General features: G+C 40.5%; 1 protein-coding gene across 1 annotated transcript in view; it reads left to right on the top strand.

Annotated features, from left to right (window-relative positions):
- USH2A (usherin) overlaps window positions 1-26,419 on the top strand; it is a 526,768-nt gene that overhangs the window by 166,402 nt on the left and 333,947 nt on the right. Inside the window, exon 20 of the mRNA XM_036235436.1 lies at window positions 3,600-3,830. Coding sequence (XP_036091329.1) covers window positions 3,600-3,830 — 231 coding nt within the window. The remainder of the gene's footprint in view (window positions 1-3,599; window positions 3,831-26,419) is intronic.

The following is a 26,419-nucleotide window of genomic DNA, read 5'->3' as shown; positions in this document are numbered from 1 at the left end:
CAGTCACTGGCAGGTAGTTTGCTGGCTACAGGTTTCATGGGGTGGGGGGGGTCTGTGGCTCCTGCGTAGGGCAGCTCCGACTCACACAAGGGGAATTTGCCAGAAAAGGGGGCAGCTGGGGAATTTGCTGGCATATAATTGTTCATAGTGTTCTTTAATAGTTCTTTGTATTTCTGTGGTGTTGGTTATAACCTCTCTTTCGTTTATGATTTTATTTGGGCCCTCTTTTTTTCTCGTTGGGGTTGGCTAAAGGTTTGTCTATTTTATTTATATTTTCAAAGAACCACCTTTTAATTTTATTGGTATTTTCTATTGTTTTTTAAATTTTTATTCTGTTTACTTTTGCTCTGATCTTAACTATTTCTTTTGTTTAGTTTGGATTTTGTTCGTTCCTTTCTAGTTCCTTTAGATGGAGAGTTAGATTGTTCATTTTGGGTTTTTCTTGTTTCTTGAGGTAGGCCTGTACAGCTTTCAACGTCCCTTTTTGAACAGCTTTTGCTACCTATTATAAATTTTGAAAAGTGTTTTCATTTTCATTTGTTTAAAGACAGTTTTTGATTTTTTGTTTGATTCCCTCTTTCATCCATTTGTTGTTTAGTGGCATGTTGTCTAGCGTTCACATATCTGCGTTTTTTTCCAATTTCATCCCTGTTACTATTTCTAGTTTCATTCCATGGTGGGCAGAAAAGATGCTTGATATGATTTTAACCTTCTTGAATTTATTGAGGCTTGTTATTGTTGCCTAATATGTGGTCTATCTTGAAGAATGTTCCAGGTGTAACTTTAGGGGGAAAAAAAATGTATTCTTTAGTTTTTGGTTGAAATGTTCTAAAAATCTGTGAGTAGATCCTGTTTAAGTGATATTTAAGGCCATTATTTCCTTATTGATTTTCTGTTTGGATAATCTATCCATTGATGAGAGTGGGGTATTAAAATCCTCTACTTGCATTGTATTACTCTGGATTTCTCCTTTTCTATCCAATAATAACCGCTTTATATATTCAGGCACTCCTATGTTGGGTACATATTTATGATCGTTATATCCTCTTCTTGGATTGATCCTGTTATAATTATGTAACATCCTTTGTCTTTTCTCAGATTTTTTTTTGTTTTAAAGTCTGTTTTGTCTGATATGAGTATTTCTACTCTAGCTTTCTTTCCATTTCGATTTAATGGAATATCTTTTCCATCTTTTCTCTTTCAGTCTGTCTTGTCTTTATTTGCAGTCTCTTCGAAGAAGTATATAGACGGGTCATGTTTTTCAATCCACTCAGTCTTGCTATTTTTTTTTTTATTGAGGCATTTAATCCAGTTCCATTTAAAGTCATTATTGATAAGTATGTATTTATTGCCAGTTTATTAATTGTTTTTAAGCTGTTTTTATAGTTGTCTTCTGCTCCTTGCTTCTTCTCTTGATCTCTTTCCTTGTGGTTTTTGCTGTGGGGTTTCTTTTAGTAGTTTGTTTGGGTTCCTGTCTCTATATTCCTTGTGTCTCTTTTGTAGGTTTTTGGCGTGTGGCTACCATGAGATTTCTGTAGATCATTCTGTGTCTATAGCAGCCTATTTTAAGCCTATAGGCATTTAAATTCAAATATATTCGAAATGGGCTACATTTTTACTCTCCCTTCCACATTTTATGTATTCGATGTCATATTTTAGATCTTCTTGTGTTGTGTTTCTCCTAACTACTTATTGTAGTTTGAATTGAGTTTGATACTTTTCTCTTTTAACCTTCATTACAGACTTTTACATGTCTGATTTGCAGTATTTATTGACTATTTGGCTTTACCTGGAGGGTTTCCCCTTCCTCCTCGTTTCTTATATCCAGTCATGGCCTTTCCTTTCCTTCTATAAGAGAGCCTTTTAACGTTTCTTGCAAAAATGGTTTAATGTTAATGAAGTCCTTTAGTTTTTGCTTGTCCAGGAAACTCTCCATCTCTCCTTCAAAACCAAACAACAGCTCGACTGGGTAAATGACTCTATGCTGTAGGTTCCTTTCCTTCGACACTAAAGATGCCCTGCCATTTCTGGCCTGTAAAGCGGCGGAGAAAAAGTCAGCTGATAGCCTTACAGCGGTCCCTTTGTGTGTAACTCGTTTTTCGCTAGCTTCCTCCCAGACTGTCTCTTTCTCTTTAACGTTTGCCATTCCCCCAGGTGTCCTGGTGTGGGTCTCCCTGGGTTTATCGTCTTTGGAACTCCCTGTGCTTCCTGGGCCTGGATGTCTGTTACCTCTCCCGGATGAGGGAAGTTCTCAGTCATTATTTCTTTAAATAAAGTTTATGCTCCTTTCTCCCTTTCTTCTCCTTCTGGGGTCCCTATAAAGTGAACGTTTGTGCACTTGGTGTTATCCCAGAGGACCCTTAAGCTATCTTTTTTAAATTTTATTTTTAATTCTTTTTTTTCTTTCTGCTGCTCTGATTGGTTGATTTCGGCTGGCCTCCCAGGCTCTTGATCTGTTCTGCGTTAGCCAGTCTGATGTTGATTCTTCCTAATGTGTTTTTCATTTACGCTGTTGCGTTCTTCACGTCTGCTTGATTCCTTCTTAGGCTTTCTGCCTCTTTGTTAAAGTTCTCCCTAAATGTACCTCAAGTTTGATGAGCATCCTTATGACCATTTATTGTTATTATTATTTTAATTCTTTATCGGGAAAATTACTTAATTCCATTCCCTTAGGGTTTTTTTTTTTTCCTCCCTGGGGATTTTTCTTGTTCCTTCCTTCGAAAGCTATTTTTCTGTCTTTTCATTTTGTTTGACTTTCTGTGTTTGTTTCCATGAATTAGACAAAATAACGATCTCCTTCAGTCTTTAGAGACTGCCCTTTCCTATAAGCGGGCGGTGTGTGCCAGGTGGGTGGGGGGCTGGCAACAGCAGAGCGGGGGCCTAAGGCCTGGAGGGGGCAGCAGCTCCGGGACGCGGCCAGGTGCGTGCAGTGACGCCCTTGGTTCTGATTGGTCCCTCTGGCCCGGGCCGTGGGCTGGGAGGCCTCGCGGACAGGCCAGAGCGGCCGGGTGGAGCGCCGCCCCCGGCCGGAGGTGGACGTGGGGGTGGCGCTCGCCCGGCCCCGCCTGCGCCCCGGCCCCGCAGGCTCCGCTCGGGCTCGGCCCGGCAGGTGCGTGTTGGAGCAGCGGCCTCTCGGAGCTGGGCACGCGCTCAGGGCGCCTGGGGCCCGGACGCCAGGTGTGTGCGGACGCGCCGTGGTCGCTTTTGCTCCCTCGGTTCGGAGGCAGCAGGCTCCAGGCCGGTGTCCGTGGAGGGCCGGCCGCGGGGCCTGGCAGGTAGGCCGCAGCCCCCAGGTGGAGCGGCCCCCAGCGGTGATGCGCAGCGGCTCCGGCGCCCCGAGGGTCCCCGCAGCTCCTGGGCGGGGTGGTTGAGCACCTTCCTCTGCTCTGCCCTCTCCTGCTGGCCTCGTAATCTGTTCATTCGCGTTTTAGGTAAACTCCATCTTGTGTTTCCGTTTCTAGAACCATGCGTACTTGAGACCCTCAGGGATTTGATTCTGAGTGTGATGCACACTAATGCATGTGTGCAGAGGTGTGGATATCTGTGTCTGGAGACAGAAACCAAACCCTTGCAGGTAACCAGTGTTTTCTAACTCTCAGCCCCAGCCCACCTGAGGCCTCCCGCGGTCGAAGGGGTCAACAGCACGGCCGTGCGTCTTCGATGGTTTGCACCTGCGCAGGTGAACGGCCCGCCGCCCACGTACCAGCTGGAGAGGAGAGACACGTCTCTGGCAGCTCCGAGCGCCACGGTGACGACAGGGGTCCGTTTCGGAGGACATGGATATTACAAATTCCCCAGCTCCACTCACCCAATCAACACAGACTTTACCGGTGAGTGTGTCTGACGGCATTTTACTTACGAGGCGCTCAGCCCCCATGCGTTTTCTGTGAATTTTTTACTCTGCCTGTTTATAAAACGCTAATTCAGGCCCTTAATAACTTTAGCTTGATTGTGCTGACATGTCCATCTTTTTAGAGTTCTGGGAGAGAGAAAAAAAGGTGGAGAAAAGAAAAAAAAATACATGCAAAAAGGCTCTTATATCAAAGTATGTGCTAGAAATGTCTTAGTATGTCTTAGAACACTACTGGAACATGTTTCTCAGAATATTATTCACTCGCTCTGTGAAAAGAATTCTGTGGGCAAGTGAGTTTGAGAAACAGGAAATTCTCAGTGCACGTCAGGCCCTTAAAGCCTCTGATAGAATTTTAACAAAGCTTTTTAACTCCGTTCAGCTAGGTAGTCCTAACACTTATGTGATGCGACTTTTTTTTCTTTTTTTAAACTATAACGACTATTAACACCCCGTGTTCAGTGGAGTACGTACCTTCGCTGGGCCCAGACTGCAGCTAAAGCAAGTTCGGCATTTGTTTCAGTCACAGAATTTAAAGGCAACAGAAAACTCAGGAATGAATCTAAATAACATTTTAATACAGGACTTTTAAAAATGAAAATAAATGCAAATAAATCTCTAACCAAATATCGATAATTGACGCAGAGACGGGATCTGTGTAATCCCATCTCGTTTTCCTCACCCAACTCCTGGTCTCACTGTCGCTACGATATTCTGAAAGGCCCGGTACCCGCATGCATATAGCTTTTAAAGGCACTGTTTCACGACAGATACGGAGAGCTGTAACTATTTGGGATACATACGTCACTTGTCCATTTTTTTTAAAATTTACAAAATACGAGCTATTTTGTAAGCTCATCACGGTATTCATCGAATCCATAAGAAAGTCATTTTGGAGCATACAGCTTGTCTTTAAAACGTTCCCTATGTTGAGGACCATGAAATGGAATTTCAATTAGAAAATACAGCTCAGATATCATTGTTTTATTTTTTACCTAAAATAGTAAATAGTTTGCTTTTAAGTGAGGCCGGCTGCCGGTGTACGTTTGTAATGAATAATGATCACGCTCCAGCTGAGCTGTATTGAGATGAATGCATGCTTAATACTGGCCTAGTGCATCAGAAGCATCATGGAGCATTGAAATGCAACCACTGAGCTCTCCTAAGATGCTTACTTTCTACTTAATATTTGTAAATGTCAAAGAAAGGAAGGAGAAGGGGGAAAAATAGGTGTCTAGACAGAAACGTACAGATACGAGTAAAAGGCTTTTTATCAAAAGTTAACAGAAACTTTCTCCCCGGTTCAGCCTTTGGCTCGCGGTGTGTTTCTTCGAGGAACCAGCATTGGTTTTCCTCATGCTGCTGCAAGCATGTCAGCCTGCATGTGCTGGCTAGCCAGCAGACAGATTTTTTTTGATAGGATCACCTACTGTTGTCGCAGAGAAAGACAGAGTGGCCCGTCCACCGTTAATAAATTTAGTCGTCTGCGCTGTCTCCCTAGCCGGCCTTATACTCGGAGGTGGAAGGACTAGGGGCAGATGTAGCGTCTGGGAAGTTTTCCAAATTCCTCTTTAAAAAAGTTAGGCCGTAAACACCCGCCTCACTAAACAAGATCCTTCTGTCTATAACAAAGCCTCCAGCTGCACAGAAAATGTGTTCGGAGCACACATCATTTGAAGGACAAGGCAGGGAGATCACAATTGTGGCTGGAAGTACTCCCCGGAGCTTTGGCGATTCCCGGAGAATGAGAATCTCTGTATTCAGACACACTCTGGGGCATCGCTGGCTCCTTTATTTTAGCAGCTCTGCCTCCCTTTTATGGCTCGCTTTTAAAGTAAGCCGTCCACACCAAGTTATTGGTTTGCTCCTCTGGCTCAACTGGCATATTGGGCTGAATAATTTGGTTGAGTTGGGTCATGATGTAACAAAATGTGCCCGGTTAACGAGCTAGGACAATTTTACAACACCAACTCCATGGCTTTCCTTAGACTTAACATTTGAACGAGGTAGAAAGGTGAGTGTGTAATGAGTGGTGTATTCTCTCAGTCCCTCTACAGCCCTGTAAGGTGAGTACTTTTACCCTCAGAGTATGCGAGGAAAAGGAGCTCTAGTAAGTGGCTTCCTCAGGGTGAGCGCGTAAATTGGAGGCTTCTGATTTCGAAGCTGATGTGTTTTTTCCATGGAAATGTGACGGAGCACACGTGGGCAGTGCTTTGGAAGTTGTGGCATCAGAAGTGACTAAAAGCAATGAATGAGGTGAAATCGTTATCACCGAAGTACCCCTGACCCAACCTTGCTAAATAAGCTTGTCCGGTATGTCTTCTGGTTCCTAGCTTTTTAAGTAACAAAGGGTAAATGCGTTGCTGTTATTTATTTATTTGTATCTCCAAAGGCATCTGGGGATCGGCATTTTCTTTCCCCTCTGTAGCAATTAATTCCAAAGGGTTACTTGAAGCTACCTGTATAACATCTGAGTGGAATTATTTTATACAAGCCAAAGTGCTGTGGGACTCACGTTCTGCTATATCTTAATGTAGTTTTAATATTCTGAGGCAAATTTAATGAGCAAATTCTGGAAGTATCTGTAGTGATGAATTATATTTAAAAAGTGACTAATTACGTAGAAAGAACTTGTTAGCTTTTGTTTTGAATTACTCATTTCAAAATCTCAAACTCGAATGATTCCTGAAATATGAATGATGACATCAGATAACACTCAAAAACAAATATATACTGATCTGTATTATTGCACATAGTTTATGTTGAAAAAAATAAGTGAGATTTAGCCCATCAGAAAAAGGATTTATAAATACATTGATAGTGTGTTCTGTGGTCATAAGTAAAATGCCGAAAGTCTCAGTATAAACTATCACATTATTACAGTTCAAGAAAGAATTCTCTCTATATTACTTAGCTTTCTTCAGTATTCTATTCGCTTTAACTAGCTTTACCTCCTATGATAGAATGAAAAGCATTCAAACACATGGATAAACGTCTTAATATTTTACTTTACATCGTAAATCAGGAAGCTTAGTATTGTAAATGAACTCAGCCATCATCGACCTTTTGGCAGAAATATTAGCCACGTGACACTGTATTTTTTGATTCCTTTGCTTTTCTGATACAAGCGCTCTTTTAAAACTCTAGTCTCCAGGAAGGACCCATTATCAGTCATTTACACCATAGTATAAATTTAAAACCGTACATTACTCTCTCACTTCTATATGATTAAGAGTGAGAGCTTTGGGGGCAGAGTGATAAGTTTTAGATCGAAGCCTCATTATTTATTAGTTAAATGTAATTAGATAAACCACTTAATCCTTTTTCTGATTCTGTTTCCTTTTCTTTAAAACTAGCATACTACTACTACTTATGTTCATATGTAGCAGGTAGGAGATGATTAAAGGAGACAGCACACCTAATGAACTTTGCACAGCGTCTGCCAGACAGATTACTTATCAGTCATTAAACATTAGCAATTAACTATTGCTCACTTAACAAATATTTATTAAGTACCTACAATGGGACAGAAGTTTTTCTAAGAGTCTCCTGCAGTTTATAAAACCAACATTGTATGAATTCACTTGCGGTTACACACAGAAAATATGTATTCCTAAATGTTATATCTGGGGTATAAACAATAAGGAATATTCTGTATTAAAATGTAATATTTAATTTTGTTATTGAAAACCGTTAAGCATTGAGACATTAGATAAACTATTTTCCTAAATAGTTTATTGAGGTTATGCTAGATCACCAATGTCTTTAACATCTAAGATTCGAAATCAGTGACTCAAGAATATTTAAGTAGCCTCAAAAATTCAAAATGGAGGTTATTACCACAGCATCTGTGAGTTTAACAACAGCTAGATTTTTAGATTGTGCAGTTATAATTCTTTTTGATAATCATATGTTCACAATTGAAGATGAGCATAAATTTGCTCTTTCCCTCTACTAATCTGAAGAATTTAGTACTACAGGGAGAATGACTCAATATCAAGTGGACATTCGATTAGTGCGTTACGTCAGCGGGTGTAAAAAAGCCACACATTCAACATAATTCCGTGATCTTGTGAGTAGAAAAGCTGTGGAGAAATCGCCTCCTGGTTGACGTGGAGTTAACACTACTTTCTCCGTCTAAACCAGGCATGGGAAACAGCATCCCGCCCTCATGCAGATGCGAGAGGAGATCTCTGTGCCTTCAGGGGGGGGGTAAAAAAATGCTCATTTTATTGAGGAAGGCAGAGTCAATGCACTTCATTTACATAAAGAACTTAGTCCTTTCCGTATAATGCTAGGAATCCAAGTGCAACCTGGTGGAAAGAGAAAGCCCAAACACGGCTCTGCGCAGATTGGCATTCCAAAGGCGACCCCCTCTCTCTCCTTGCCACTTTTATTTTTTTCCCCCCTATTAGCGAAAACAGGTCCATGATCGTTTGGGGGAGGGTTTGACTATCGTAGCACCCAGGTGCCAATCACGCCAGCCTTTTAAACTGCCTTTGCGGGTGACCCTGCCCAGAAAGCAGGAATCGCCTTTGGGGCGATCTCCGCAGCAAACCACGGGGGACAAGAGCGGACGCGTGCACCTGGATGCAATTGCCTTTTATTTGTCTTCACGAGAAATGTGATTACTGATGTTGAATATCTTGCAGATGAGAACTCTGTACACTTTCTTCATAATAATGCTGTTCAAGGACACTAAACGATTGTCATACATTTTTTTTTTTGTCTCTCAGTGTAATTTTCCTTCCCCCAAAAATGGCTGAACTAAAATGCTTTAGGTTCCAGAAATACAATTAATTACCGACCTATGAAAAGGGAAATTCAACCAAAATCAATATACTTAAAAGCACATATTTTATGCTTTTTACTGTATGGTATTTATGCATTATTGTTACTATTTTTTTTATTATTTTTAGTAAATTGGGACATTTAAGCACTTCATTAAAGGGAAGCTGATTATAAGCAGCTACAGCGAAGGTAGAAAGAAGTAGGGCAGAATTCTTCAGGTAACTAATTAGTAAAAGCATATTAATTTTGACCTTCAACGCCCTTGGTGGCCCAGTATTAGTTTTCCTCTGACTGGGAGCAAGTAATTTTGCCAGAAAGTGCTTAAAAACAAAACCAAACCAAATAAAATGCCAGTTTTTTTCAGGGCAGATCTGAACCACAGGTTTTATTTGACCTATGATGTTGGATTTCGGCCATAGTTATGGGAAAACATGTGTTAATCTACCCTGTGTCCTAGCGGCTTAATGAACAGGCAGCGATGATGTGGGTAGATACAGGTAAGAGGGAGAGCTCAGACCTTGGGGATGCAGTCGCGAGGGAAGAGGCAGACTCCTAAAGCAGAAGGCATGAGAATGTCTTGCTGAGGTCATCTGCATAGATTGAGAGGGACAAGGACCCAAAGGCATACCTAATTAGAATAAGAGAAGTCTTTTGAACCCATGGTGACAAAGGTATGTTAAGAAGTAAACGTTACGATCGTTCAGTTTTTACCATGTTTAGTAGAGAGGTAAAATTAGGTTCTTTAGAAATGCTTTCAGATGGCGTTTGATGCTATTATTGGGTGGGAGAGGACCAATTTTCCCCCAGTCAGCAAAGTCACCCAGGCCAGGTTAAGATGACTGCACATGTTTTAACCTTTATCATTTTAAAGTGACACATTCGAAACCCGTTTCTGTAACATTGCCTGCGTTTGAAATGCTAACTGCAGGTTTGGTCTAATGGTCAACTCAGTTTCACTTTGGAATTTTGTCTTAGATTGCTTGCACTCGTGTTCAGCCTCTATTGGTGTGAGATGTATAGAGTGTGTTTTAAGCTCTGTAGTACTAGAGACAAAAAGGAAACCCTCATGAATGGTCCTCAGTTGCTGGTGGAGTTCCTCCTGTGTCATTATGGCTGGAGAGCTACGTCAGGAGTTGCTTCCTGTCCCACGTAGCTCCTGCATTTTGTCGTTGGGAGCTAGGTGTGGCACATCTCTTCGATACAGGATCTCCTTAGGCTTATTCAATTCTGAAGTTAATGAATATTTTGACACTTTTACCTATACATATCATTAGGGCTTATTGCAATAGGTTCAAGATGACAGTCATAATAAACATATGTAGTACAATAAAAAGCACTTTTAATCTTGAGAGTGCTTTATAAACAACCGTGATCAATGCTATAGATGGATTAACAGCATCAGACTGATTGGATGCTATTTCAAGGGCAATGGAGGTATTGATGTCGGCGTTCTAGTTCGGAAGGAAAGCAAAGATGGCAGTAAAAACGTAGGTTCTGGGGTCAGACACCCAGGTTTCAAAGCCGCCTTCCCAGCATGCCATGGGTGACGTTTCATGAATCACCTCCCTGCCCTGCGGCTCAGTGTCTTCTCTTTAAAGTGGATTATTATAAGGTTCTGCTGCAGGAATCACCGTAAAGGATTAGCACACAGTATCTTTATGGTCATTATTACATATGCATTTATGGTTGACGTTTTTTAATTTAGAATTTTAAATTAGGTCCCTCCCCATTCATGCATGTATTTCTTGTGCCTACGCCACATAAATGTTGATACTTTTTTACAACCTCTCTCTACTACCTACCTCTCTGATCTTCACTTCTTTTTACTTAATCTGTGGAGTTAGGACCTTCGTTTTTTCAGTTGCTTGTCTTCTTCCTTCAGAACTGAGATGTTCTGTATCTCATTTCCACATTCCTAGTGGCTACTCTTAAATTTTAACATGAACTTGTAAATCTAACTCTATTTCTTCTCTTTTCCTCATAATTGGTCTTCTTAAAAAATAAGACTCCTCAATCTACTGTCACCTGCATTTTTTCCCCTCTCACTTCTTTATTATAAATGCTTTCTTCAAGATAATTTTAAAAACAAGAGACTTTTCTTAATCCTCACCTTACATGCCCCTAAACGATGTGGTACCATTAAATCTTTTCAGAAATGTATAAAGAAACCACATATTGATCACCAATTTTCCTTTTCTGTTTTCTTCAGACTTTTTCAAGCCTTTGGGCTTTGCTTTCTCATTCGCCTTCAGATAGAAGGACTCAACTATTTAGTCAGTCCGTGTACAGATCTTATTCATTTTTACCCCATTTGCCAGATGCTATGATTGGTATTTTGCAAAGGGTTTTGAGAAACACAGGCACAGTCCCTAACCTTAGGGAGCTTAAAATCTTGCAGCGAAGTCATGCATCAGACACCTAATTAAATAATTACAAGTGACTTCTGTCTCCAGCTATGAGGCATATCAAAAAAATCCTCCTGCTGAAGAAGAGGAAAAAAAAAGCTGGATAAAATTTCTTAAAATTATGGTTGTTTAACAATTGCCAGGACTTGTGGGGCCAGGATCCCAGAAATAAGGAGAGCCATTTACGTGAGGTTTTTTTATTTATCTTTGCTTTTTTTTTTTCTTCTGATTGACTGGTTGACTCCTATATTGCATGGTATTAAGGTGGGGGTGGGAGAAAGCATAGCTTGAGAGACAGAATGTTGGAGTTCAGTACTATGGAGGAGCAGGGCCCCGGGGAATGTGTCCAGCTTTCTCTGGAAATCCTGTCAGTGGACTTAGACCAGAAATAGACCAGGCTTCCTAAAGCCTGAAGTCAAGCCTCATCCCGTCTCAGCTGCCCACAGGGCAAGGTTATTTGCCTGGCCAAAGTACTTAAATACTCACTGAAAGAGAGCAACTAGAGTCTGTAAGTGTTCGGTATTTAATTCAAAATTACCCATAATACCAAGAATTAAGGTCAAATAAATACAACCAAAAATAGAAATAGGTAATCTAGATATATTGGCAAATATATATGCACATGCACACATATAAATATATATGCATTTATACACACACATCTATGTATACATATTATCCAGACACAAACTTTAAGATAACTATGACTAATAGTGTCAAGAACACAAAAATGTATAAAATGCATAATTTAAATAGAACTGGAATCTATCAGAATAGGAATTCTAGAACTGAAATAATAACTAAGATCTCAGTAATTAGAATTTCAGTTTTATCTTTGATGGAGTAAATGGTATTAGACTTAAATGATGAAAGTGTAAATGTATGTATTGGAAAAAATAAGTTAAAAATCAGTGATCTAGGTTTTCAAGTCAAGAAGAAAACAACAACAAAAAAATATGTCAAATAGAACCCTTAAAAATTGAGGAAGTAACAAAAATGAAAGCAAAACTCTCAATGAAATAGAAAACAAAAAGTATAATTAAGAAAATAAACAAGACCAAAAAATCTACGTGATTCATTCTATTAACAGAGATGACATCTTCTAAATTACTTCCATAATATATTTGATAAAATATATTTATTCATGATAATATCTCAGCAAACTAGGAATGAAACATTCTAGTAAATATGTTTCTATAAAAGACGACTAATAGCAAAATAGTGAAGGCTTTCTCCTAGAGGTCAGAAACAGGACAAAGAAATCTGCTGTTGCCACTGGTTAAAAATATTGTACATCCGGTACCAGCTAGAGCAATATAGCAACATAATAAATACATTAATATCAAAAAGGAAGTAAACTGTCTATGGAGGTGGCATATAGTGTATATGTGAAATTTAAAATAATATATAAATCGTTCAGTTTAACATTTTGTAAACAAAAATGTTGGGTGTCAATCGTCAGTTGGTTCTATTAAATAGCAAAAAACAAGTGAGAAATAATTTTTTTTTAAAGTACCACTTTAATAGTGCCAAAATATTTAACAGATTTAGGAACAAATCATAGAAAGATAATGCAAGACCTTTACACTGAAAACTACAAAATATTAATGTGAGAAATTCAGGAAGACCTAATGCTAAATGAAAAGATATTTATGTCATGGATTCGAAGGCTTAATGTTGTTAAATCCCAAATCTTTCTAATTTTGCCTATAGAATCCATGTAGTCCCAGTCAAAATCCCAGGATTTTTTGCGGAAATTGAGAAACCGTAAAATTCGTACGTAAAAGGAAAGGGTGTAGAATAGCCAAGTTTATCCCGAAGGACAAAGCTGGAGGACTGAACGTCGCCACATACCGAGGATGTCTCCGACGCTGCAGGCGGTGAGGCAGGATAGCCGTAAGGCGTAAGGACAGACGGACAGACTGCTCGTGCACTGCTGCATACACATCCCGGAAAGGGTATACATGCGTGCGCCAAGAAGCAGGTGCACGGTTGTTCGTAGGAGCTTTATTCCCAACAATCATAAAATGCTAACCCAAATTTCCATCAACAATAGAATGGAAAACAAAGTCTTATGTATGGACTGCGTGTGGCAGTAAAAACGAAAAAAAAAAAAAAAAACTATTGCTTCACACAACATGAACAAATCTCATGACCTTTTACTGAGCGAAAGCAGCTAGAAAGAAACTGATCTAGTTTTCTGTTTACATATATTTCAATAATAGGGACAGGAATCGATGGTGAAAAAAGTTGAACATGAGGTAATGACCGAAAGGAAGCAAAAAGGAGCCTTGCGAGATTCTGGGATTATTCTGCATAATAGTCCGAGAGGTGTTTGTGTGTGTGTTTTCTTTATAAATGTTCACCTATCAAGATATATATATATATATATATATATATATATATATATATATATACACACACACACTCATAATTTGTGCATATTATTGTTATAATTTGAAAAGGTACCAGAACAAATTCCAAGTATGCAGAGTCCAAAAGTAAGATGTGGTAAACTGTTGTAATAGGTAATATAACAGGTATGTTCGATCCAGTTCAAGAGCATTCACAATGGCTTCCTAGATGAAGAGTTTTAGAATCTGAAAAAAATGCAGTTTAAATGAGTTGGGCACCAAAGGGAAGTAGAGCAGTTTAGGTAGAGACAGTAGCACATGTAAGTGCTTCGACGGGGGTGATGGCATGGTATATAAATAAGCAAATTAACATAAACGCAAAGCTGAGAATTCAGTATAGCCAGAGTTTAGAAAGCCAGGAGAAAGGCACTTGGCGAGGTGGAAATATACAGGCTTTTAATACTAGTGCAGTAAGGATTTTGAACGCAGTTTTATCATCTCTATAAGACCACCGTGTAGATTGGGGTCTGATGCCAGGAATGTTTTTAATGAGGGTTTCGCTAAATTGGATTGCTACTTTTTCCCTTTTTATAGACTGACTCGTTAAAAGTGACTGCTTCATTAAGTCATCAATCTGTTTTGTCTACGGGATACCTCACAAAGTGTAAGACCTTCCTTATAAAAATTTGCCTGGATAGTTTTTTTTAAAAAAAGGCAAGTTCTGAATCCCACCACAGATCTCTTCCATCCTACTCTCTGAGGAAGTAGCTAGAAATTTACATTTTGACAAGATCTCCATATCTACTCTGTTTAAATATACATCTACTGTATGATCCAGTTATTCCTCTCAGGGGCGTTGATCTAAGAGAAATGAAAGGATCCGTCCACATAAGTGGCATGCACATGAATATTCATGAACCTCCGTTCACCAGGTGAGGATAAAAAAAAATATGTGAATGGATAAACAAATGTGGCATATCCTTACAGTGAGATATTACTCAACAATACAAAGGAATGAACTACTGCTATAAACATCATGGATAAATCTCAGTTGATGGGCTGAGCGTAGAAAGCAGAGGAGTACTTAATGACAATTTCATTTCTATAAAATTCTAAAAATACAAACTATAATGACAGGAGACCCGGGATCGCCTGGGGCCGAAGTCGAGAGAGTGATGGTACCCTTTTGTAGTGATCCTGGCGATGGTTTTATGGGCATCTGTCTCTCAATTTACAGAACCGTGCCTTTATGTGGATGGAGTTTATCGCAAGTAAATTATACCTCACTAAAATAGGTAAAAGAAAAAGTTCTTCAGGTGATTCTTGCAATATTCAGGGATAAGAACCATGTACTTACATTGTAATGGAAAAATTGTTTTAACTTTATAGAAAAATCAATCAATTTTTATATCTAATTTACTGGTCCTGAACGCCTTTCGATTGAGACTAAAGCAATGTACATACTTCAGAGTAGGCGCGGCACTCCAAATTTCATCTGAAACAAATTGACGTCCACTGTGTAATATAAAACAGAAAATTAGATTTACTAAACTATGATGATAGCAAAAATCTACATAATTAAAAAAAATACTGTTTTTTCTCTACAGAATAAAGTTTCTTTTGATGTCCTTCACATTAGGACCGAACTTTTTCCAAATAGAAAGGGCTGTCGTTTGTCTATTCTTCAGGTATCTTATCATAAGAAAGAATGTAATCAGTAAAAATATGAAACGCGCATTTGCGTGTGCAGGTGACCAGTTCTTGCTTGATGCTGTTGCACTTATAATTGTATTTCGTAGCTCATATAATCGGTGTTAATGTGCTATGTTATTAAGTTTAACTGATTTCTTCTGCATACTTCTAAATTCAGGAGTCAGAAAAAAATTAGAGAAACAGAATCAAGGATGGCAAAATCAATTTGACACTCACCGAAACTGTGTTGAGGCGAGGCGGTAGGCTGCAGCCTGCATCTGACGCCGTTCTCTCCTTGTTTACGTCATAAAACGGCGCAGATGAAAACTTTAATTTACAGAGCTGTTAATGCCTCATGAAAAACTTTCAGCAAGTATCCTATTTCGATTTTGTGTTCCTTACATCGGATGCGCAACATCATCTCTGTTCTGTGAGCAGGCGTGAGAATACAGTTAGGAATACAGCCTAACCCGCGTGCGTGGAATGAAAGCTCTTTAAACAGCACTTCTCAGGAAAAGACACGGGCAGTGTCCGTTAGATGTTGGTCCAAGTGATTAATTTCCCTATTTACTTCGTTCGTGTCGCCGTTATTAGTCTCTGTTATGCGCCGGATACTATCGGACCGAGCGTGTAGTTGGAATCCAGTAGACTTTTTTTCCTGCACTCACAGGCCTTATGGGAATGGAATCCAGGGCGGTTTGACTGCTTTAACAGTTATTATATATACTGCATTTTTTCTACCCAATAGTGTGTTGTAAGCAAAACCAAACAAACAACAGCACCAAAAATTCCACAAATACTGGATTAGGATTCAACCTCAAAAAAAAAAAAAAAAAAAAAGAAGGAGAAGGAAGAAGAAAAAAAGAGTGTGTACATCGATTTGATGCTCATTTCAGCATCCCACAAGTTCATGGTCTAGCACATAACTGCCCCATCGTACCCCCTGCCCCCCTCGGCGAAGGCCCCATGGCCACCTCCGTCGTATGCGGACCCTGCTCTGCCGGTCGGTGTCAGTTAGGACGAGGACGAATGCCTGCAGGATGGGTTGGTTCTCACAGGAAATCGAAGTTGGACCTTCCCTGAGCTGAGCTGTGTTCCTGGGACTTGACTTCTAGAACACAGCATTATCTCCGCATAATAAATTCCTTCTTTTGCTCAAAGTACCTTGAGTCCAAATATGCAACCAGAGATTCTCAACTTAAAAGAGGCTACCAGCATGTGAATGGAAATCGAAGGCATGGGAATGGATCAAATGACTCATGGCCCCGGATAGACTTCGGGGGCACAAAGAGCATTTGGGCATACACGGTGAAAGACAACAAAGAAGAAATAGCTACATATGTGGATAAAGCACCTGCCTGAGAGGAAAGATTCATGAATTAGATCGTAGTCGCCAGTATAAAATGCTGTCCAGTAGTGAAGTAGGCTAAAAGCTGAAATTGGTGGTGGGAACTTATCATTTTTTTAAAATGTATTTTTCTTTCAACAGATCTTTTTTTTTGGGGGGGGGGGGCGGAGGGGTGAATAAACTATTTTAAAACTAAAGTTGACATATAATATCAGTTCTAGGTAACACGATAGACATTTGTATCTTACAGACTGATCACCGCAATACGTCTAGTAACCATCTGTCACCATACGTTACAATGTTATCGATTCTATTCCTCACGTCCCGACCGTTTGTGTAACTAGCAGTTTGCACTTCTGAATCCCGTTCACCTTTTGTCGCCCTTACCCCCACTTCTCTCCCATTCAGCAACCCTTAGTTTGCTCACTGTATCTACGAGTTCAGGTTTTGTTTGGTTTGTCGATACATTCTTTCCAATTCCACATAAAAGTGAAATCATATGGTATTTGTATTTCTCTGCCTGACTGTTTCTCTTAGTGTAATGCCCTCTAGGTTCAATCACATTGTCCCAGATGGCAAGATTTTATTCTTTTTTATAGCTGAGTAATGTTCTTCTGTGTGTGCGTGTGTATATTTTCTATGCTCTTTATCCATTCATCTATCCATCGACACCTTGCTTCTATATCTTGGCTATTCTAAATAATTCTACAATGAACTTTGGGATGCATATATCTTTTCAAAATAGTTTTTTTTTTTAAATTTTTTTTTGGATAAATAACTGGAAGTAGGGTTGCCGGGTCGTATGGTAGTTTTATTTTTAGTTTTCGGAAGAATCTCTGTACTGCTCCATAGTGACTGCACCCGTTTAAAACACCAGCAAGACTGTACAAGGGTTTTCCCTTTTGTTTACATTCTGGCCAACACTTATTCTTTGTTGTCTTATTGATAGTAACCATTCTGACAGGTGTAAGGTGATATCCTGACTCTGATTGGCATTTTCCTAATAGTTACGTCGAACATCTTGTCATGTCTGTTGACCCTCTGTATTGCCTTCTTAGGAGAAATGTCTATGCAAGTTCTCTGCCCATTTGTAAATCGGATCGTTTGCTTTGTTGGTCTGGAGCTGTGTGAGTTCCTTACGTATTTTGCATCCCAGTCCTTGGTCAGATGCACCGTTTGCGAGTCTTGTCTCCCTTCAGCAGGTCGCCTTTTCATTCCGTTGGCAGTTTGCTTCATGGCGCAAAAGCTTTTGTGGTTCGATATAGTCCGATGGGTTTATTTTTGTTGTTCTTGCTTTTGCCCTGGGAGATGTATCCAGAAAGATGTCACTAAGACCAACGTCAAAGAGTTCACTGACTAATTTTTTGTTCTTAGAGTTTTGCATTTTCGGTGTTACATTTAAGTAGCTAATGCATTGTGAGTTTATTTTTGTGTATGGTGATGAATAGTGATATAGTTTCAGGTTCTTTTTTTTTTTTTTTTTTTTTTTTGCATGTGTCTGTTCAGTTTTACCAATACCATTTATGGAAGGGATTGTCTTTATTCCCATTTTTATCATTTTTTATATCCCTATGTCCTATGACCCAAATAAACGGTTTTTTAAAAAAAATGTATTTTATAATGTTTAGGTCCTTCTCGAAATTTCTAGCATAATAGGTACTTGATAACTGAACAATCAAAAATTTGGGGGCCTTATTTTCAAGAGATACGTATTTATTTTAGCCAGTGATATTCTTAAAGCTTTGATAAAAAAAATATTTTGATTAGTTTGGCTTTGTATACTGTCAGTGAAAAGCCATACTAAAGATATGTTTGCCAAGTATTCAAAAAAAAAAAAAATCCTGCAGTCCAGGATATGTAATTTATTCCGGGGTGGAGACCCCCTTGAACTTTCTTCCCTTCTCCCAGAAAGGGCTGTGTTTAAACTGTGGGTCATTTCTCATCCGAATAGCTAAGGAAGGTTACCTACATCGTCCCTGACACACTTGATACTTTCTCACTGCAGAACATTGTGGCAACAGATTTTTAGCCAGTCTGATAAGATAAAATGTTCGTAATACTTAGAGGATAAAAGGTATCATTACTACCTCAGATCCCTTTAAATCTAATCTCCTGATCTGCATGAGATTACAATTTCTGCTCTCATTTACTAGTTCCCCCAAAAGGTAGTCCTGATGTATCTACTGGGTTTCCAGCTTGAATTTTGACAGTCAGAACAGCCAGTAGGATATATATATTTTTTTCTGCTCAGGAGATACAAGGGAAGCACAAGGCTTACTGCTTTGTAGTTTCTGACCTTGCCAAATCCTTTTCATATTTTCTCTAGATTTGGCCCTGAAAAATCAAATATTAAGCAAGCCTGACAGCCCAGCTAAATTCCATAAGGGCATCTATCGCATTACGTACAGTAATTGATTTTAAGTTAGTTGGTAATTAGTTTCATAATTTGTGTTTCTGGTTTTCTGGTAGAATTTCCAAAAAATTTCATGAAGAGATATATAAATAAAATTAAGTAAAACTTTTTTTTTTATACCCCTCTCATTCTAATGACTTGCTTTTAAAAAGCTAATTTCATTGTATTATTTGAGTAATCCAACGGAAATCAGCCATGGATCTTCTGTTCTTTCATATGTTTTAAACATGATGGCAGGATCATAATTTTCATCAAATCAAAAAAAAAACTACCATTTCTGGGTATAAGTAATATTCATAGACCCACTCCATATTTATTAAGCACCAATATTTATAGAACGATGCTCTAGGTAATGTGACTAAAAGAAGGATTAGTAAATTAATTTTACTAATTCTTGTTCTCTGGAGTTCTAATTTAGGCTAGTTAACATTTTAGAAAAAAGTAGTGAGGTGCTGTTTAAAAAAAAAAAGGAAAAAGGTAATGCCACCCTTGGTTGTAGTAATAGAATTGCCAAGGATAAAATAAATAAGGTGATTATGGGACTCTGCTTGGCAATCCTCAGCCTTCGATCGGAGCGCTGTGTTCCATTTGGGATGGCACACTTTAAAAAACACGGGCACGTTTGCCAGAGGTTTTAAAAGAGAACGACAAAAAATGATGAAGGGCTTTGGAAATGGGACCACTAAGGAAAGGCAGAGAGACCTGAGAATGTTCAGTGTCAAGGAGAGAAGACAGAGGGATGACCGTTCACAGGTGCATGCGGACGTGTGATGGGGGAGAGAGGGACCCGTTCTTCTCGTTAGTCCACAAAGACACTTCAAGAAGTAATGGGTTTAAAACATGTGGGGGAAATTCAGGTTAAACATTAGTTAGGTAAAATTTAAATATTTATAAAATTTTATGAGTCCACGTGTAATGACCCCGTGGGGGCTACATCAAGTTAGAATTGACATTAACAATGTGAGAGTAAAAACAAATAAAATTGAAATACAGGGGGTTAACGATGAAAAGAGCTTACGTTTTGCATAAAATGTTAGCGTATTTCAAAATGCTCTCACATGTATCGTTTCACTGATCTTTCAACAATCTTAGGGAACAGTGTGTGGGGGGAGCGGTGATCAGCTAGTCTTACAGCCGAGAAAGTGGAATTCCAGGTTAAATGTTGTTGCTTGCGCCCCGCCAATAAGGTAAACTCAGTGAGAAGCCTTGGACCAGACAGGTCACAGGCCTAATGTTGGTGTGTCAGTTGAAAAAATATCTGCATATATGTGGACCAGCGCACTTCAAAGCCGTGTTGTGCAAGGGTCAACTGTATAATACAATGTGACAGCATGAGATACCGTAGTTATGCGTGGATTCTTGGCTGCATGAGAGGTTGACGCCCCTAACCCCTGGCTGCTCAAGGGTCAACTGTAAGATAATGTGATAGCGTTGGACGTCAGATTCCCAGATCCTGAGAATACAGGAGAATGCCAAAATCCAGTGGAGGACACAGACTGTCACCACACTTTGTGGAAGGAAAATTGCTTTGCCAGCAAAGGGAGGTAGCTGATGCTAAATTTTACCAAAGGGAGGTCACTCGGTTAGCTGCAGGGAGCCCGTGGCATCTGAGAGCCTTACTGGACTCACTGGACTCACCCAGGAGTCGGGCTGCACTCAGAGGGTCTGGGGGGAGGGTAAGGAGTTGGTTTGAGGGAAAATTCCGGCCTCTGTAGACTCCAGCGATGCTCCGTGGGGTGACGCCCTCCCCCGCAGAGCCCGGAGTACCCCCCATCGGCTCTTCTGCGGAGGACTGCGGCAGGGGTGCTGACTAGTTGGATACAGAAAAGCTTAATGGCCCCCTGTGCGTAATGTTGAAAGAGGCTCTAATTTTTGTTTTCTTCCGAGATTAACATGTGTATATTGCAGGTTCAAAATGGTAAGAGTCCTAATTAGAGTTGCGGGAGTTGCATAATATACTCCATGCCTTCCCGTTTCTGCACGCCAAGGAACGGGATCTGTTTGCTAAATTATGAAGGTTGGTGGAGAATGGAAACTGGCATTAGTAAATGGGGTCTCTGCCCTGCGCGCCCCCCCCCAAGTCTCCCTCCCCCAATCAAAAAAAAAATTGGACACAAACTTTAAAATGCAAAGAAGTAAATCTTCCTGGGGAATAATTCTGTTTCCTCTGTGGAGAAGAGACGTGCTGTAACTAATGAAACCACTGCTGGGGAAGCAGAAGGAAAAACACAAGTAGGTCCCGTGCCTTCGGCGACCCCGCCGCTCGGCTCAGTGCCCCGTCTCTAAGGAGCCTGTAGCCACCACGTCCACCCAAGGCGGCCGGTGCCTCTTCTCGAGGCTTTCCCCAAGGCCCGCCTTTCCGTCTGAACACCGTGGGCCGGTTGCCTGCCTCTCGTAAGCTTAAATGTACCTGTCTCGGGCCCCGTCCCTCCAGGCGCTTGATCCAGACAGTACGCCGATCTGACAGATGTCACTTTGATAGTACGTCAATGGTGGCATCGCGTTTCTGGGCTTCTCTTGCCCTCACCAGGACTGCATGTTCACTGAGATAACTTTCGATTAAATTGTAGCTCTGTGGGAGAGAGGGTTTTGGACTAGTAGGGCTTCTGATGGCTACATTCGTAGGTTCACTCATACGCGAAAGTTTCTTTTTTTAAAACAACTAGTGGCTGATTAGCAATGAGGTATTGGGCACTGTGTTACAGCATAAAGGTGCTTTGGCAAACAAGGCAGAATCCATGACTTTGAGAAGTGTAGCTGGTGTAGTACGCTCTATAAATAGTCCATGCAAATCACTCAACTTCAGGGAAAATGTTTACTGAGCGTCTACTATGTGCCAGGAACTGGGGAACCAAATAAACAAAACCCCTGCTTCCGTGGAAATCATTCTGATGCCGCTCAGTCGGTGAGGAGGAACCCATGATCATCATTTGCTTGTTCACCAAAATGAAGACTGTATTCTTTCTAAATTTTATCACGAAATTATCGTTCCTTTATTTCTCATATCAAGACAGTCAAATGACCTTTGATCACACATGATACGGGTGAGATAACCTTACTGCTCTATTTTACATGGAAAGCAGTCGTCATTTGAAGGCCTCGAGTGAGTTAATTACAATCTAATTATTTTTTTTCTATGGGTGCACTCAAATTGGGAAGAGAGAGGGCATGACTCTGCAGAGCTTTCTTAGGTAAGGCACACGATAAGATCAACGCTCATGCAAATTAGAACTCAGGAAAAGTACCAAACAGCAGGATCATATTATAAAAAATCTGGCTGATGGGTTTTGAACTCACTGAACTGAATCTGTTTAGAAGTACATTTTAGGAAGGCTAAATAAACATCAACACTATGGTCTGTTCTAAGTCAGGATCTTGCTTTGTTTATTTTCCAGGTGATAAAACACTGACTGTTATTAGAGTTATCATCGAGCATATAGAACAGTCAGTGTGTAAGTTAATAGCAGCACACACACAGAGAGTCCTAGGATGAAAAGGAGAGAGAATGAATTTTTATCTTTTCCTTTTCCTGTGGAAGGAAAATATTCAACACCTTGAGTCAGCTGTGACTCAAGGGTCCATTATGACTTCAAGATTTTTTAACAGCCGGTGCCTAGGGTATGAGAGATGAATTTTGTTCCAAAGTGGTGACATGGGCAAATGTAAGCCTCTGGGAGTAATTTCAGGCAAGCCGAGAGTCCATCTAAACAAAAATGGACAGTACGTGGAAGATGCAATTCCCACGCTTGCTTCCTGACCTTGGCTGATATTCCTCAGCAGCTGGTAATTAAAAGAAGCTGAGAAGAAGGAGGAATAAAGGGAATGAGAAGAATCAGGGTCGGAAGAGTGTCTGTGGATACCAAAATGGGCAAAAGTAAGTGAGGCGGGACGTGGAAGCTGTAGGTCAGTTCAGCAAGAGGAAAACTAAATATATAAAAGTTTGTTATTATTGAATTTTAACCAGGGGAATGTACCGGCTGTTTTGGCTTCCTGTCCATTTTATCTTTTTGCCAGTGAAGCCTCGAGTGGTCTTCCTGGAATATCTCCGAGCTGACCACTGTGCCGGACACCAGGCTTGTTCCTTTCATCGAAGAAAAGGTACTAAGCCCTGGCTCAGAAGCAGGGAGAAAATAGGTTCTGTATCATCTATCTACATGTTGTTGCCAGAGCGCAGTCAAATAAAAATTAAAGTCCTTCAAGTGATCAAGCAGAAGTCAATAATAATAATAAAAAAAAGTCAATAAAAAGCAAGGACGAGGCAAACGAGAGGGCTCGGCGTGCTCGACAGTGCCAGGAAACACAACAGGCAGAAAAGGCATTGCGGCGAGACTTGCCTGTGGCCTCGGGAAGTGGGCGAGGAAATTAATCGAAGCTCCTCACCCCCGAGCACAGGGCTGCAGTTGGAGGAGTACCCGAGCCCACTGCAGAGCCGTGATGGCTCTCTGACTTAAAGAAAACAGGTTTCGTCTTACTTTCACAAGCTTTTGCACAGGCCGAGCCTAAACTTCTTATTTTTTGGTCTTTATTCAGTCGAATGCCGTGTTTTTGAGCGAGGCGAAGTGTTGATGGGCTCACGCACACAGCGGTCCGTTCAGAGGTCTCCTATGTGCTAGACATTATTCTAACCACCAGGATACAAAGATTAGCAATGAATCCTCTCAGCTTTCAAAACATTTACAATCTGGTAACAATAGGAGATTAATTTTTACATATGGTTTGCATGTAGCCATCTGATTCTGATACAATCAATTTTTTCCCCTCTATCTCAAAAAATGATGTCGAGAAATTACCGACATGAACCTAGAGTGAGCCTGCAAAGTTTTCATAAATGTTTTATTAGCGAATTTAATGCCCCCATTCATCTTTTCCCTTTTTAAATCTGAAATATGTTATCCTCGATTGATATACACTAACCATATTAGCAGGATTTGTCCACATGTGAAAACTTAGCTTGATCAGTAGATTGCTCTAGTAAACTGATTGTCATTTGATTTCTAAACGTAATTTCTTTTCCTGAATAGAACTCTGGAAGTAAAATGAATAGGGCGAAATAGTCACACGATATTTAAATTTGGCGTAGTAGTCTGAACCTTTGTTATCTCCAAAGGGTTGTAGTTTTCCACTACAAAGAAACATTTTACATGACAACAGAGAGTTTTATAAGCATTGGGTCAACAGTTTTAAGAAGATGAGGTCATGGGCTCTGAGGTCTGTGTACGTTCTAATTCTCAAGTCTCCGGTTTCTGCTGGCTTCCAGATCGGGTCATTCACCGTATAAACATGTGGGTCCTAATCAAAATAAATTGCATGGTAATTTCTCTCTGACGTGACTGCACCGAATAACACGTTTTAAAAAAGCTTATGCTATATATGTATGTCATAAGTTATGTGATATATACACTCCATATATATGCCATACATACATTATCTCAAAATATTTAGAATTCTAAATTTAGAATTCTAAATTAAACACACACACACACACACACACACACATACATGTAAAACATTGTTCTTATATCTTATGGCATTTGTGGCACTACTGGATACACTGTACTGTTTGTCCTTATAATGATTAATGTTTTGGTTTACAAGGCTGCCATGTGGAGGGCCACAATCTGGGTGGCTTACATAATAGATTTATTGTGTCTCGGTTCTGGAGGTTAGACGTCCGAGATGGAGATGTTGGGCTGTTGCGTTTCTTCTGAGGGCTTCGAGAGAGAATCGGTCCCGGGCTTCCGCCCCGGCTTCTGCTGGTCCGCTGGCCGTTTGGGGCTTTCTTGGGCTTCTGCATCTTCACATGACTTTCTCCCTGTGTGCGAGTTTGTCTCTTCACGTGGCACCCTTTATATACGGACACAGTCATGCCGGAGTAGGGACCCGCCCATCAGACCTTCACCTATTACATCTGTAGAGACCATTTGTCCAAGTAAGGCCACATCCTGAGGTCCTTCGGGTTATGCTTCCAACATAAGGACTCGGGGAGGACACGGTTCAACCCATCACAATCACTACGTAAATGATGAGAAAGTAAGAAGCTGTTTTGTTGTCAGAAGAAGTAACCGAATCAAGGAGAGAAATAGAACAGCCCTCCCCCCAGGGCCTCACGTTAAATTTTAGTAGAACGTGATGAATTTGCAGCCATAGCATGGCATGTGTGATGTGGTTGGTCACTCAGGCAACTGGATGACATGTCAAAAGTTCTAGTATTTAATTCAAAATGGTGTGTGTGTGTGTGTGTGTGTGTGTGTGTGTTGAAATGCGTCCTGGAGAACGCAATATAATTAACTGGGCAGTTTATTTTAGCAGGTGTCTCGTCCTTGCAGAGCTGCCATGGCAGCCTCGTTTTCAGGCACCCTCAGAAAGCTTGGGTCACGTGTGAACAGCATGGGGGTCATGGTTTCGCTGTCAACTGCCGATCTTGCTGCATTTACAGCAGTGACCACAATTCGCCAGCTTGAGTTACTGTTCAACATTCTTCTCCGTGACTTGATCGTACTGATACGCAAGAGCGTCGTTTGATACAAATCAAGACACAAATTGTCTTCACAGCTATCACAATATGACAATCGCATAAAATGCGTAAAATACTGGGCTTCATGCACGCTTTTTCGTGACTATACGAAAGGCTACCCATTAATAGCGTTGACAGGAACTCCTTGTTCAGTGTGAAAGATCGACGTCAGACTATTAATACTGAACCCCCACAAGCAAAAATTCCAATCAGTAGTTTTACTTTCCTGCTCTGCGCTGTGCCCGTATCGATATGGCTTAACATAACGAGGTGCATGTATGATTTCATCTTTCTAAAAGATCAGCGAACACCCCATTGACTGCGTGCCAGTCTCGCGTGCAAACCCAGCGGAACAGCATCGTCCGTCGACAGTAGTCATTTGTCCATCCAGTGCATCTTCCCCGACTGTACAACGTGGAAACTACAGTAAGCAATCATTAGGCTTCCCCTTTAGCCCTGAGCTCCGTGGTGTTTTGTCGATAACGACGATGGCCGACTGTGTAGTCAGCGTGGGTTTATTGTAATCGGCATCGGAAATCCCAGTCAGCGTGAAGCTGGATGTGTGTGCAGATGTGGGAGTCGCGTTGATGAGGCAGCGAGTCGTCGAGTTTAGACTACAGTTTTTCTTTTTCTTTTTTTTTTTTTTGAAGGTGTGGATTCTTTGTTTTTCATTTTTATTATTTTCCGATTACAGTTGGCAGTCACTATTAAGAGTTTCAGGCGTACAGCATAGTGGTTAGACATTTTATAACTTACGAAGTGATCCTTCCGATGACTCTGCTACCCCATTGACACCATTCATCGTTATCACGGTATGATCGACTATATTCCCTATGCTGCTCTTTACATCTCGGTGACTATGCTAAACACAGGAGCTTACTTTCCATCTTGACCGTATACGGCACTGTTCACTTGCACACTTTCATGTAATCCCCTCTTCAAATCTGTAAGATAGGTTCAGAAAAGAGCGGTAACTTGCCCAGAGTCCTACAGGTAGGATACTTGAGAGGTGGTATTTAAATCTGTAGAGCTCAGGCTCCAAGGCATATTTT

This window comes from Rousettus aegyptiacus, unplaced genomic scaffold (genome assembly GCF_014176215.1).
Source record: "Rousettus aegyptiacus isolate mRouAeg1 unplaced genomic scaffold, mRouAeg1.p scaffold_m13_p_18, whole genome shotgun sequence".
Lineage (NCBI taxonomy): Eukaryota > Metazoa > Chordata > Mammalia > Chiroptera > Pteropodidae > Rousettus > Rousettus aegyptiacus.
This window is presented reverse-complemented; position numbering and strand designations above follow the sequence as displayed.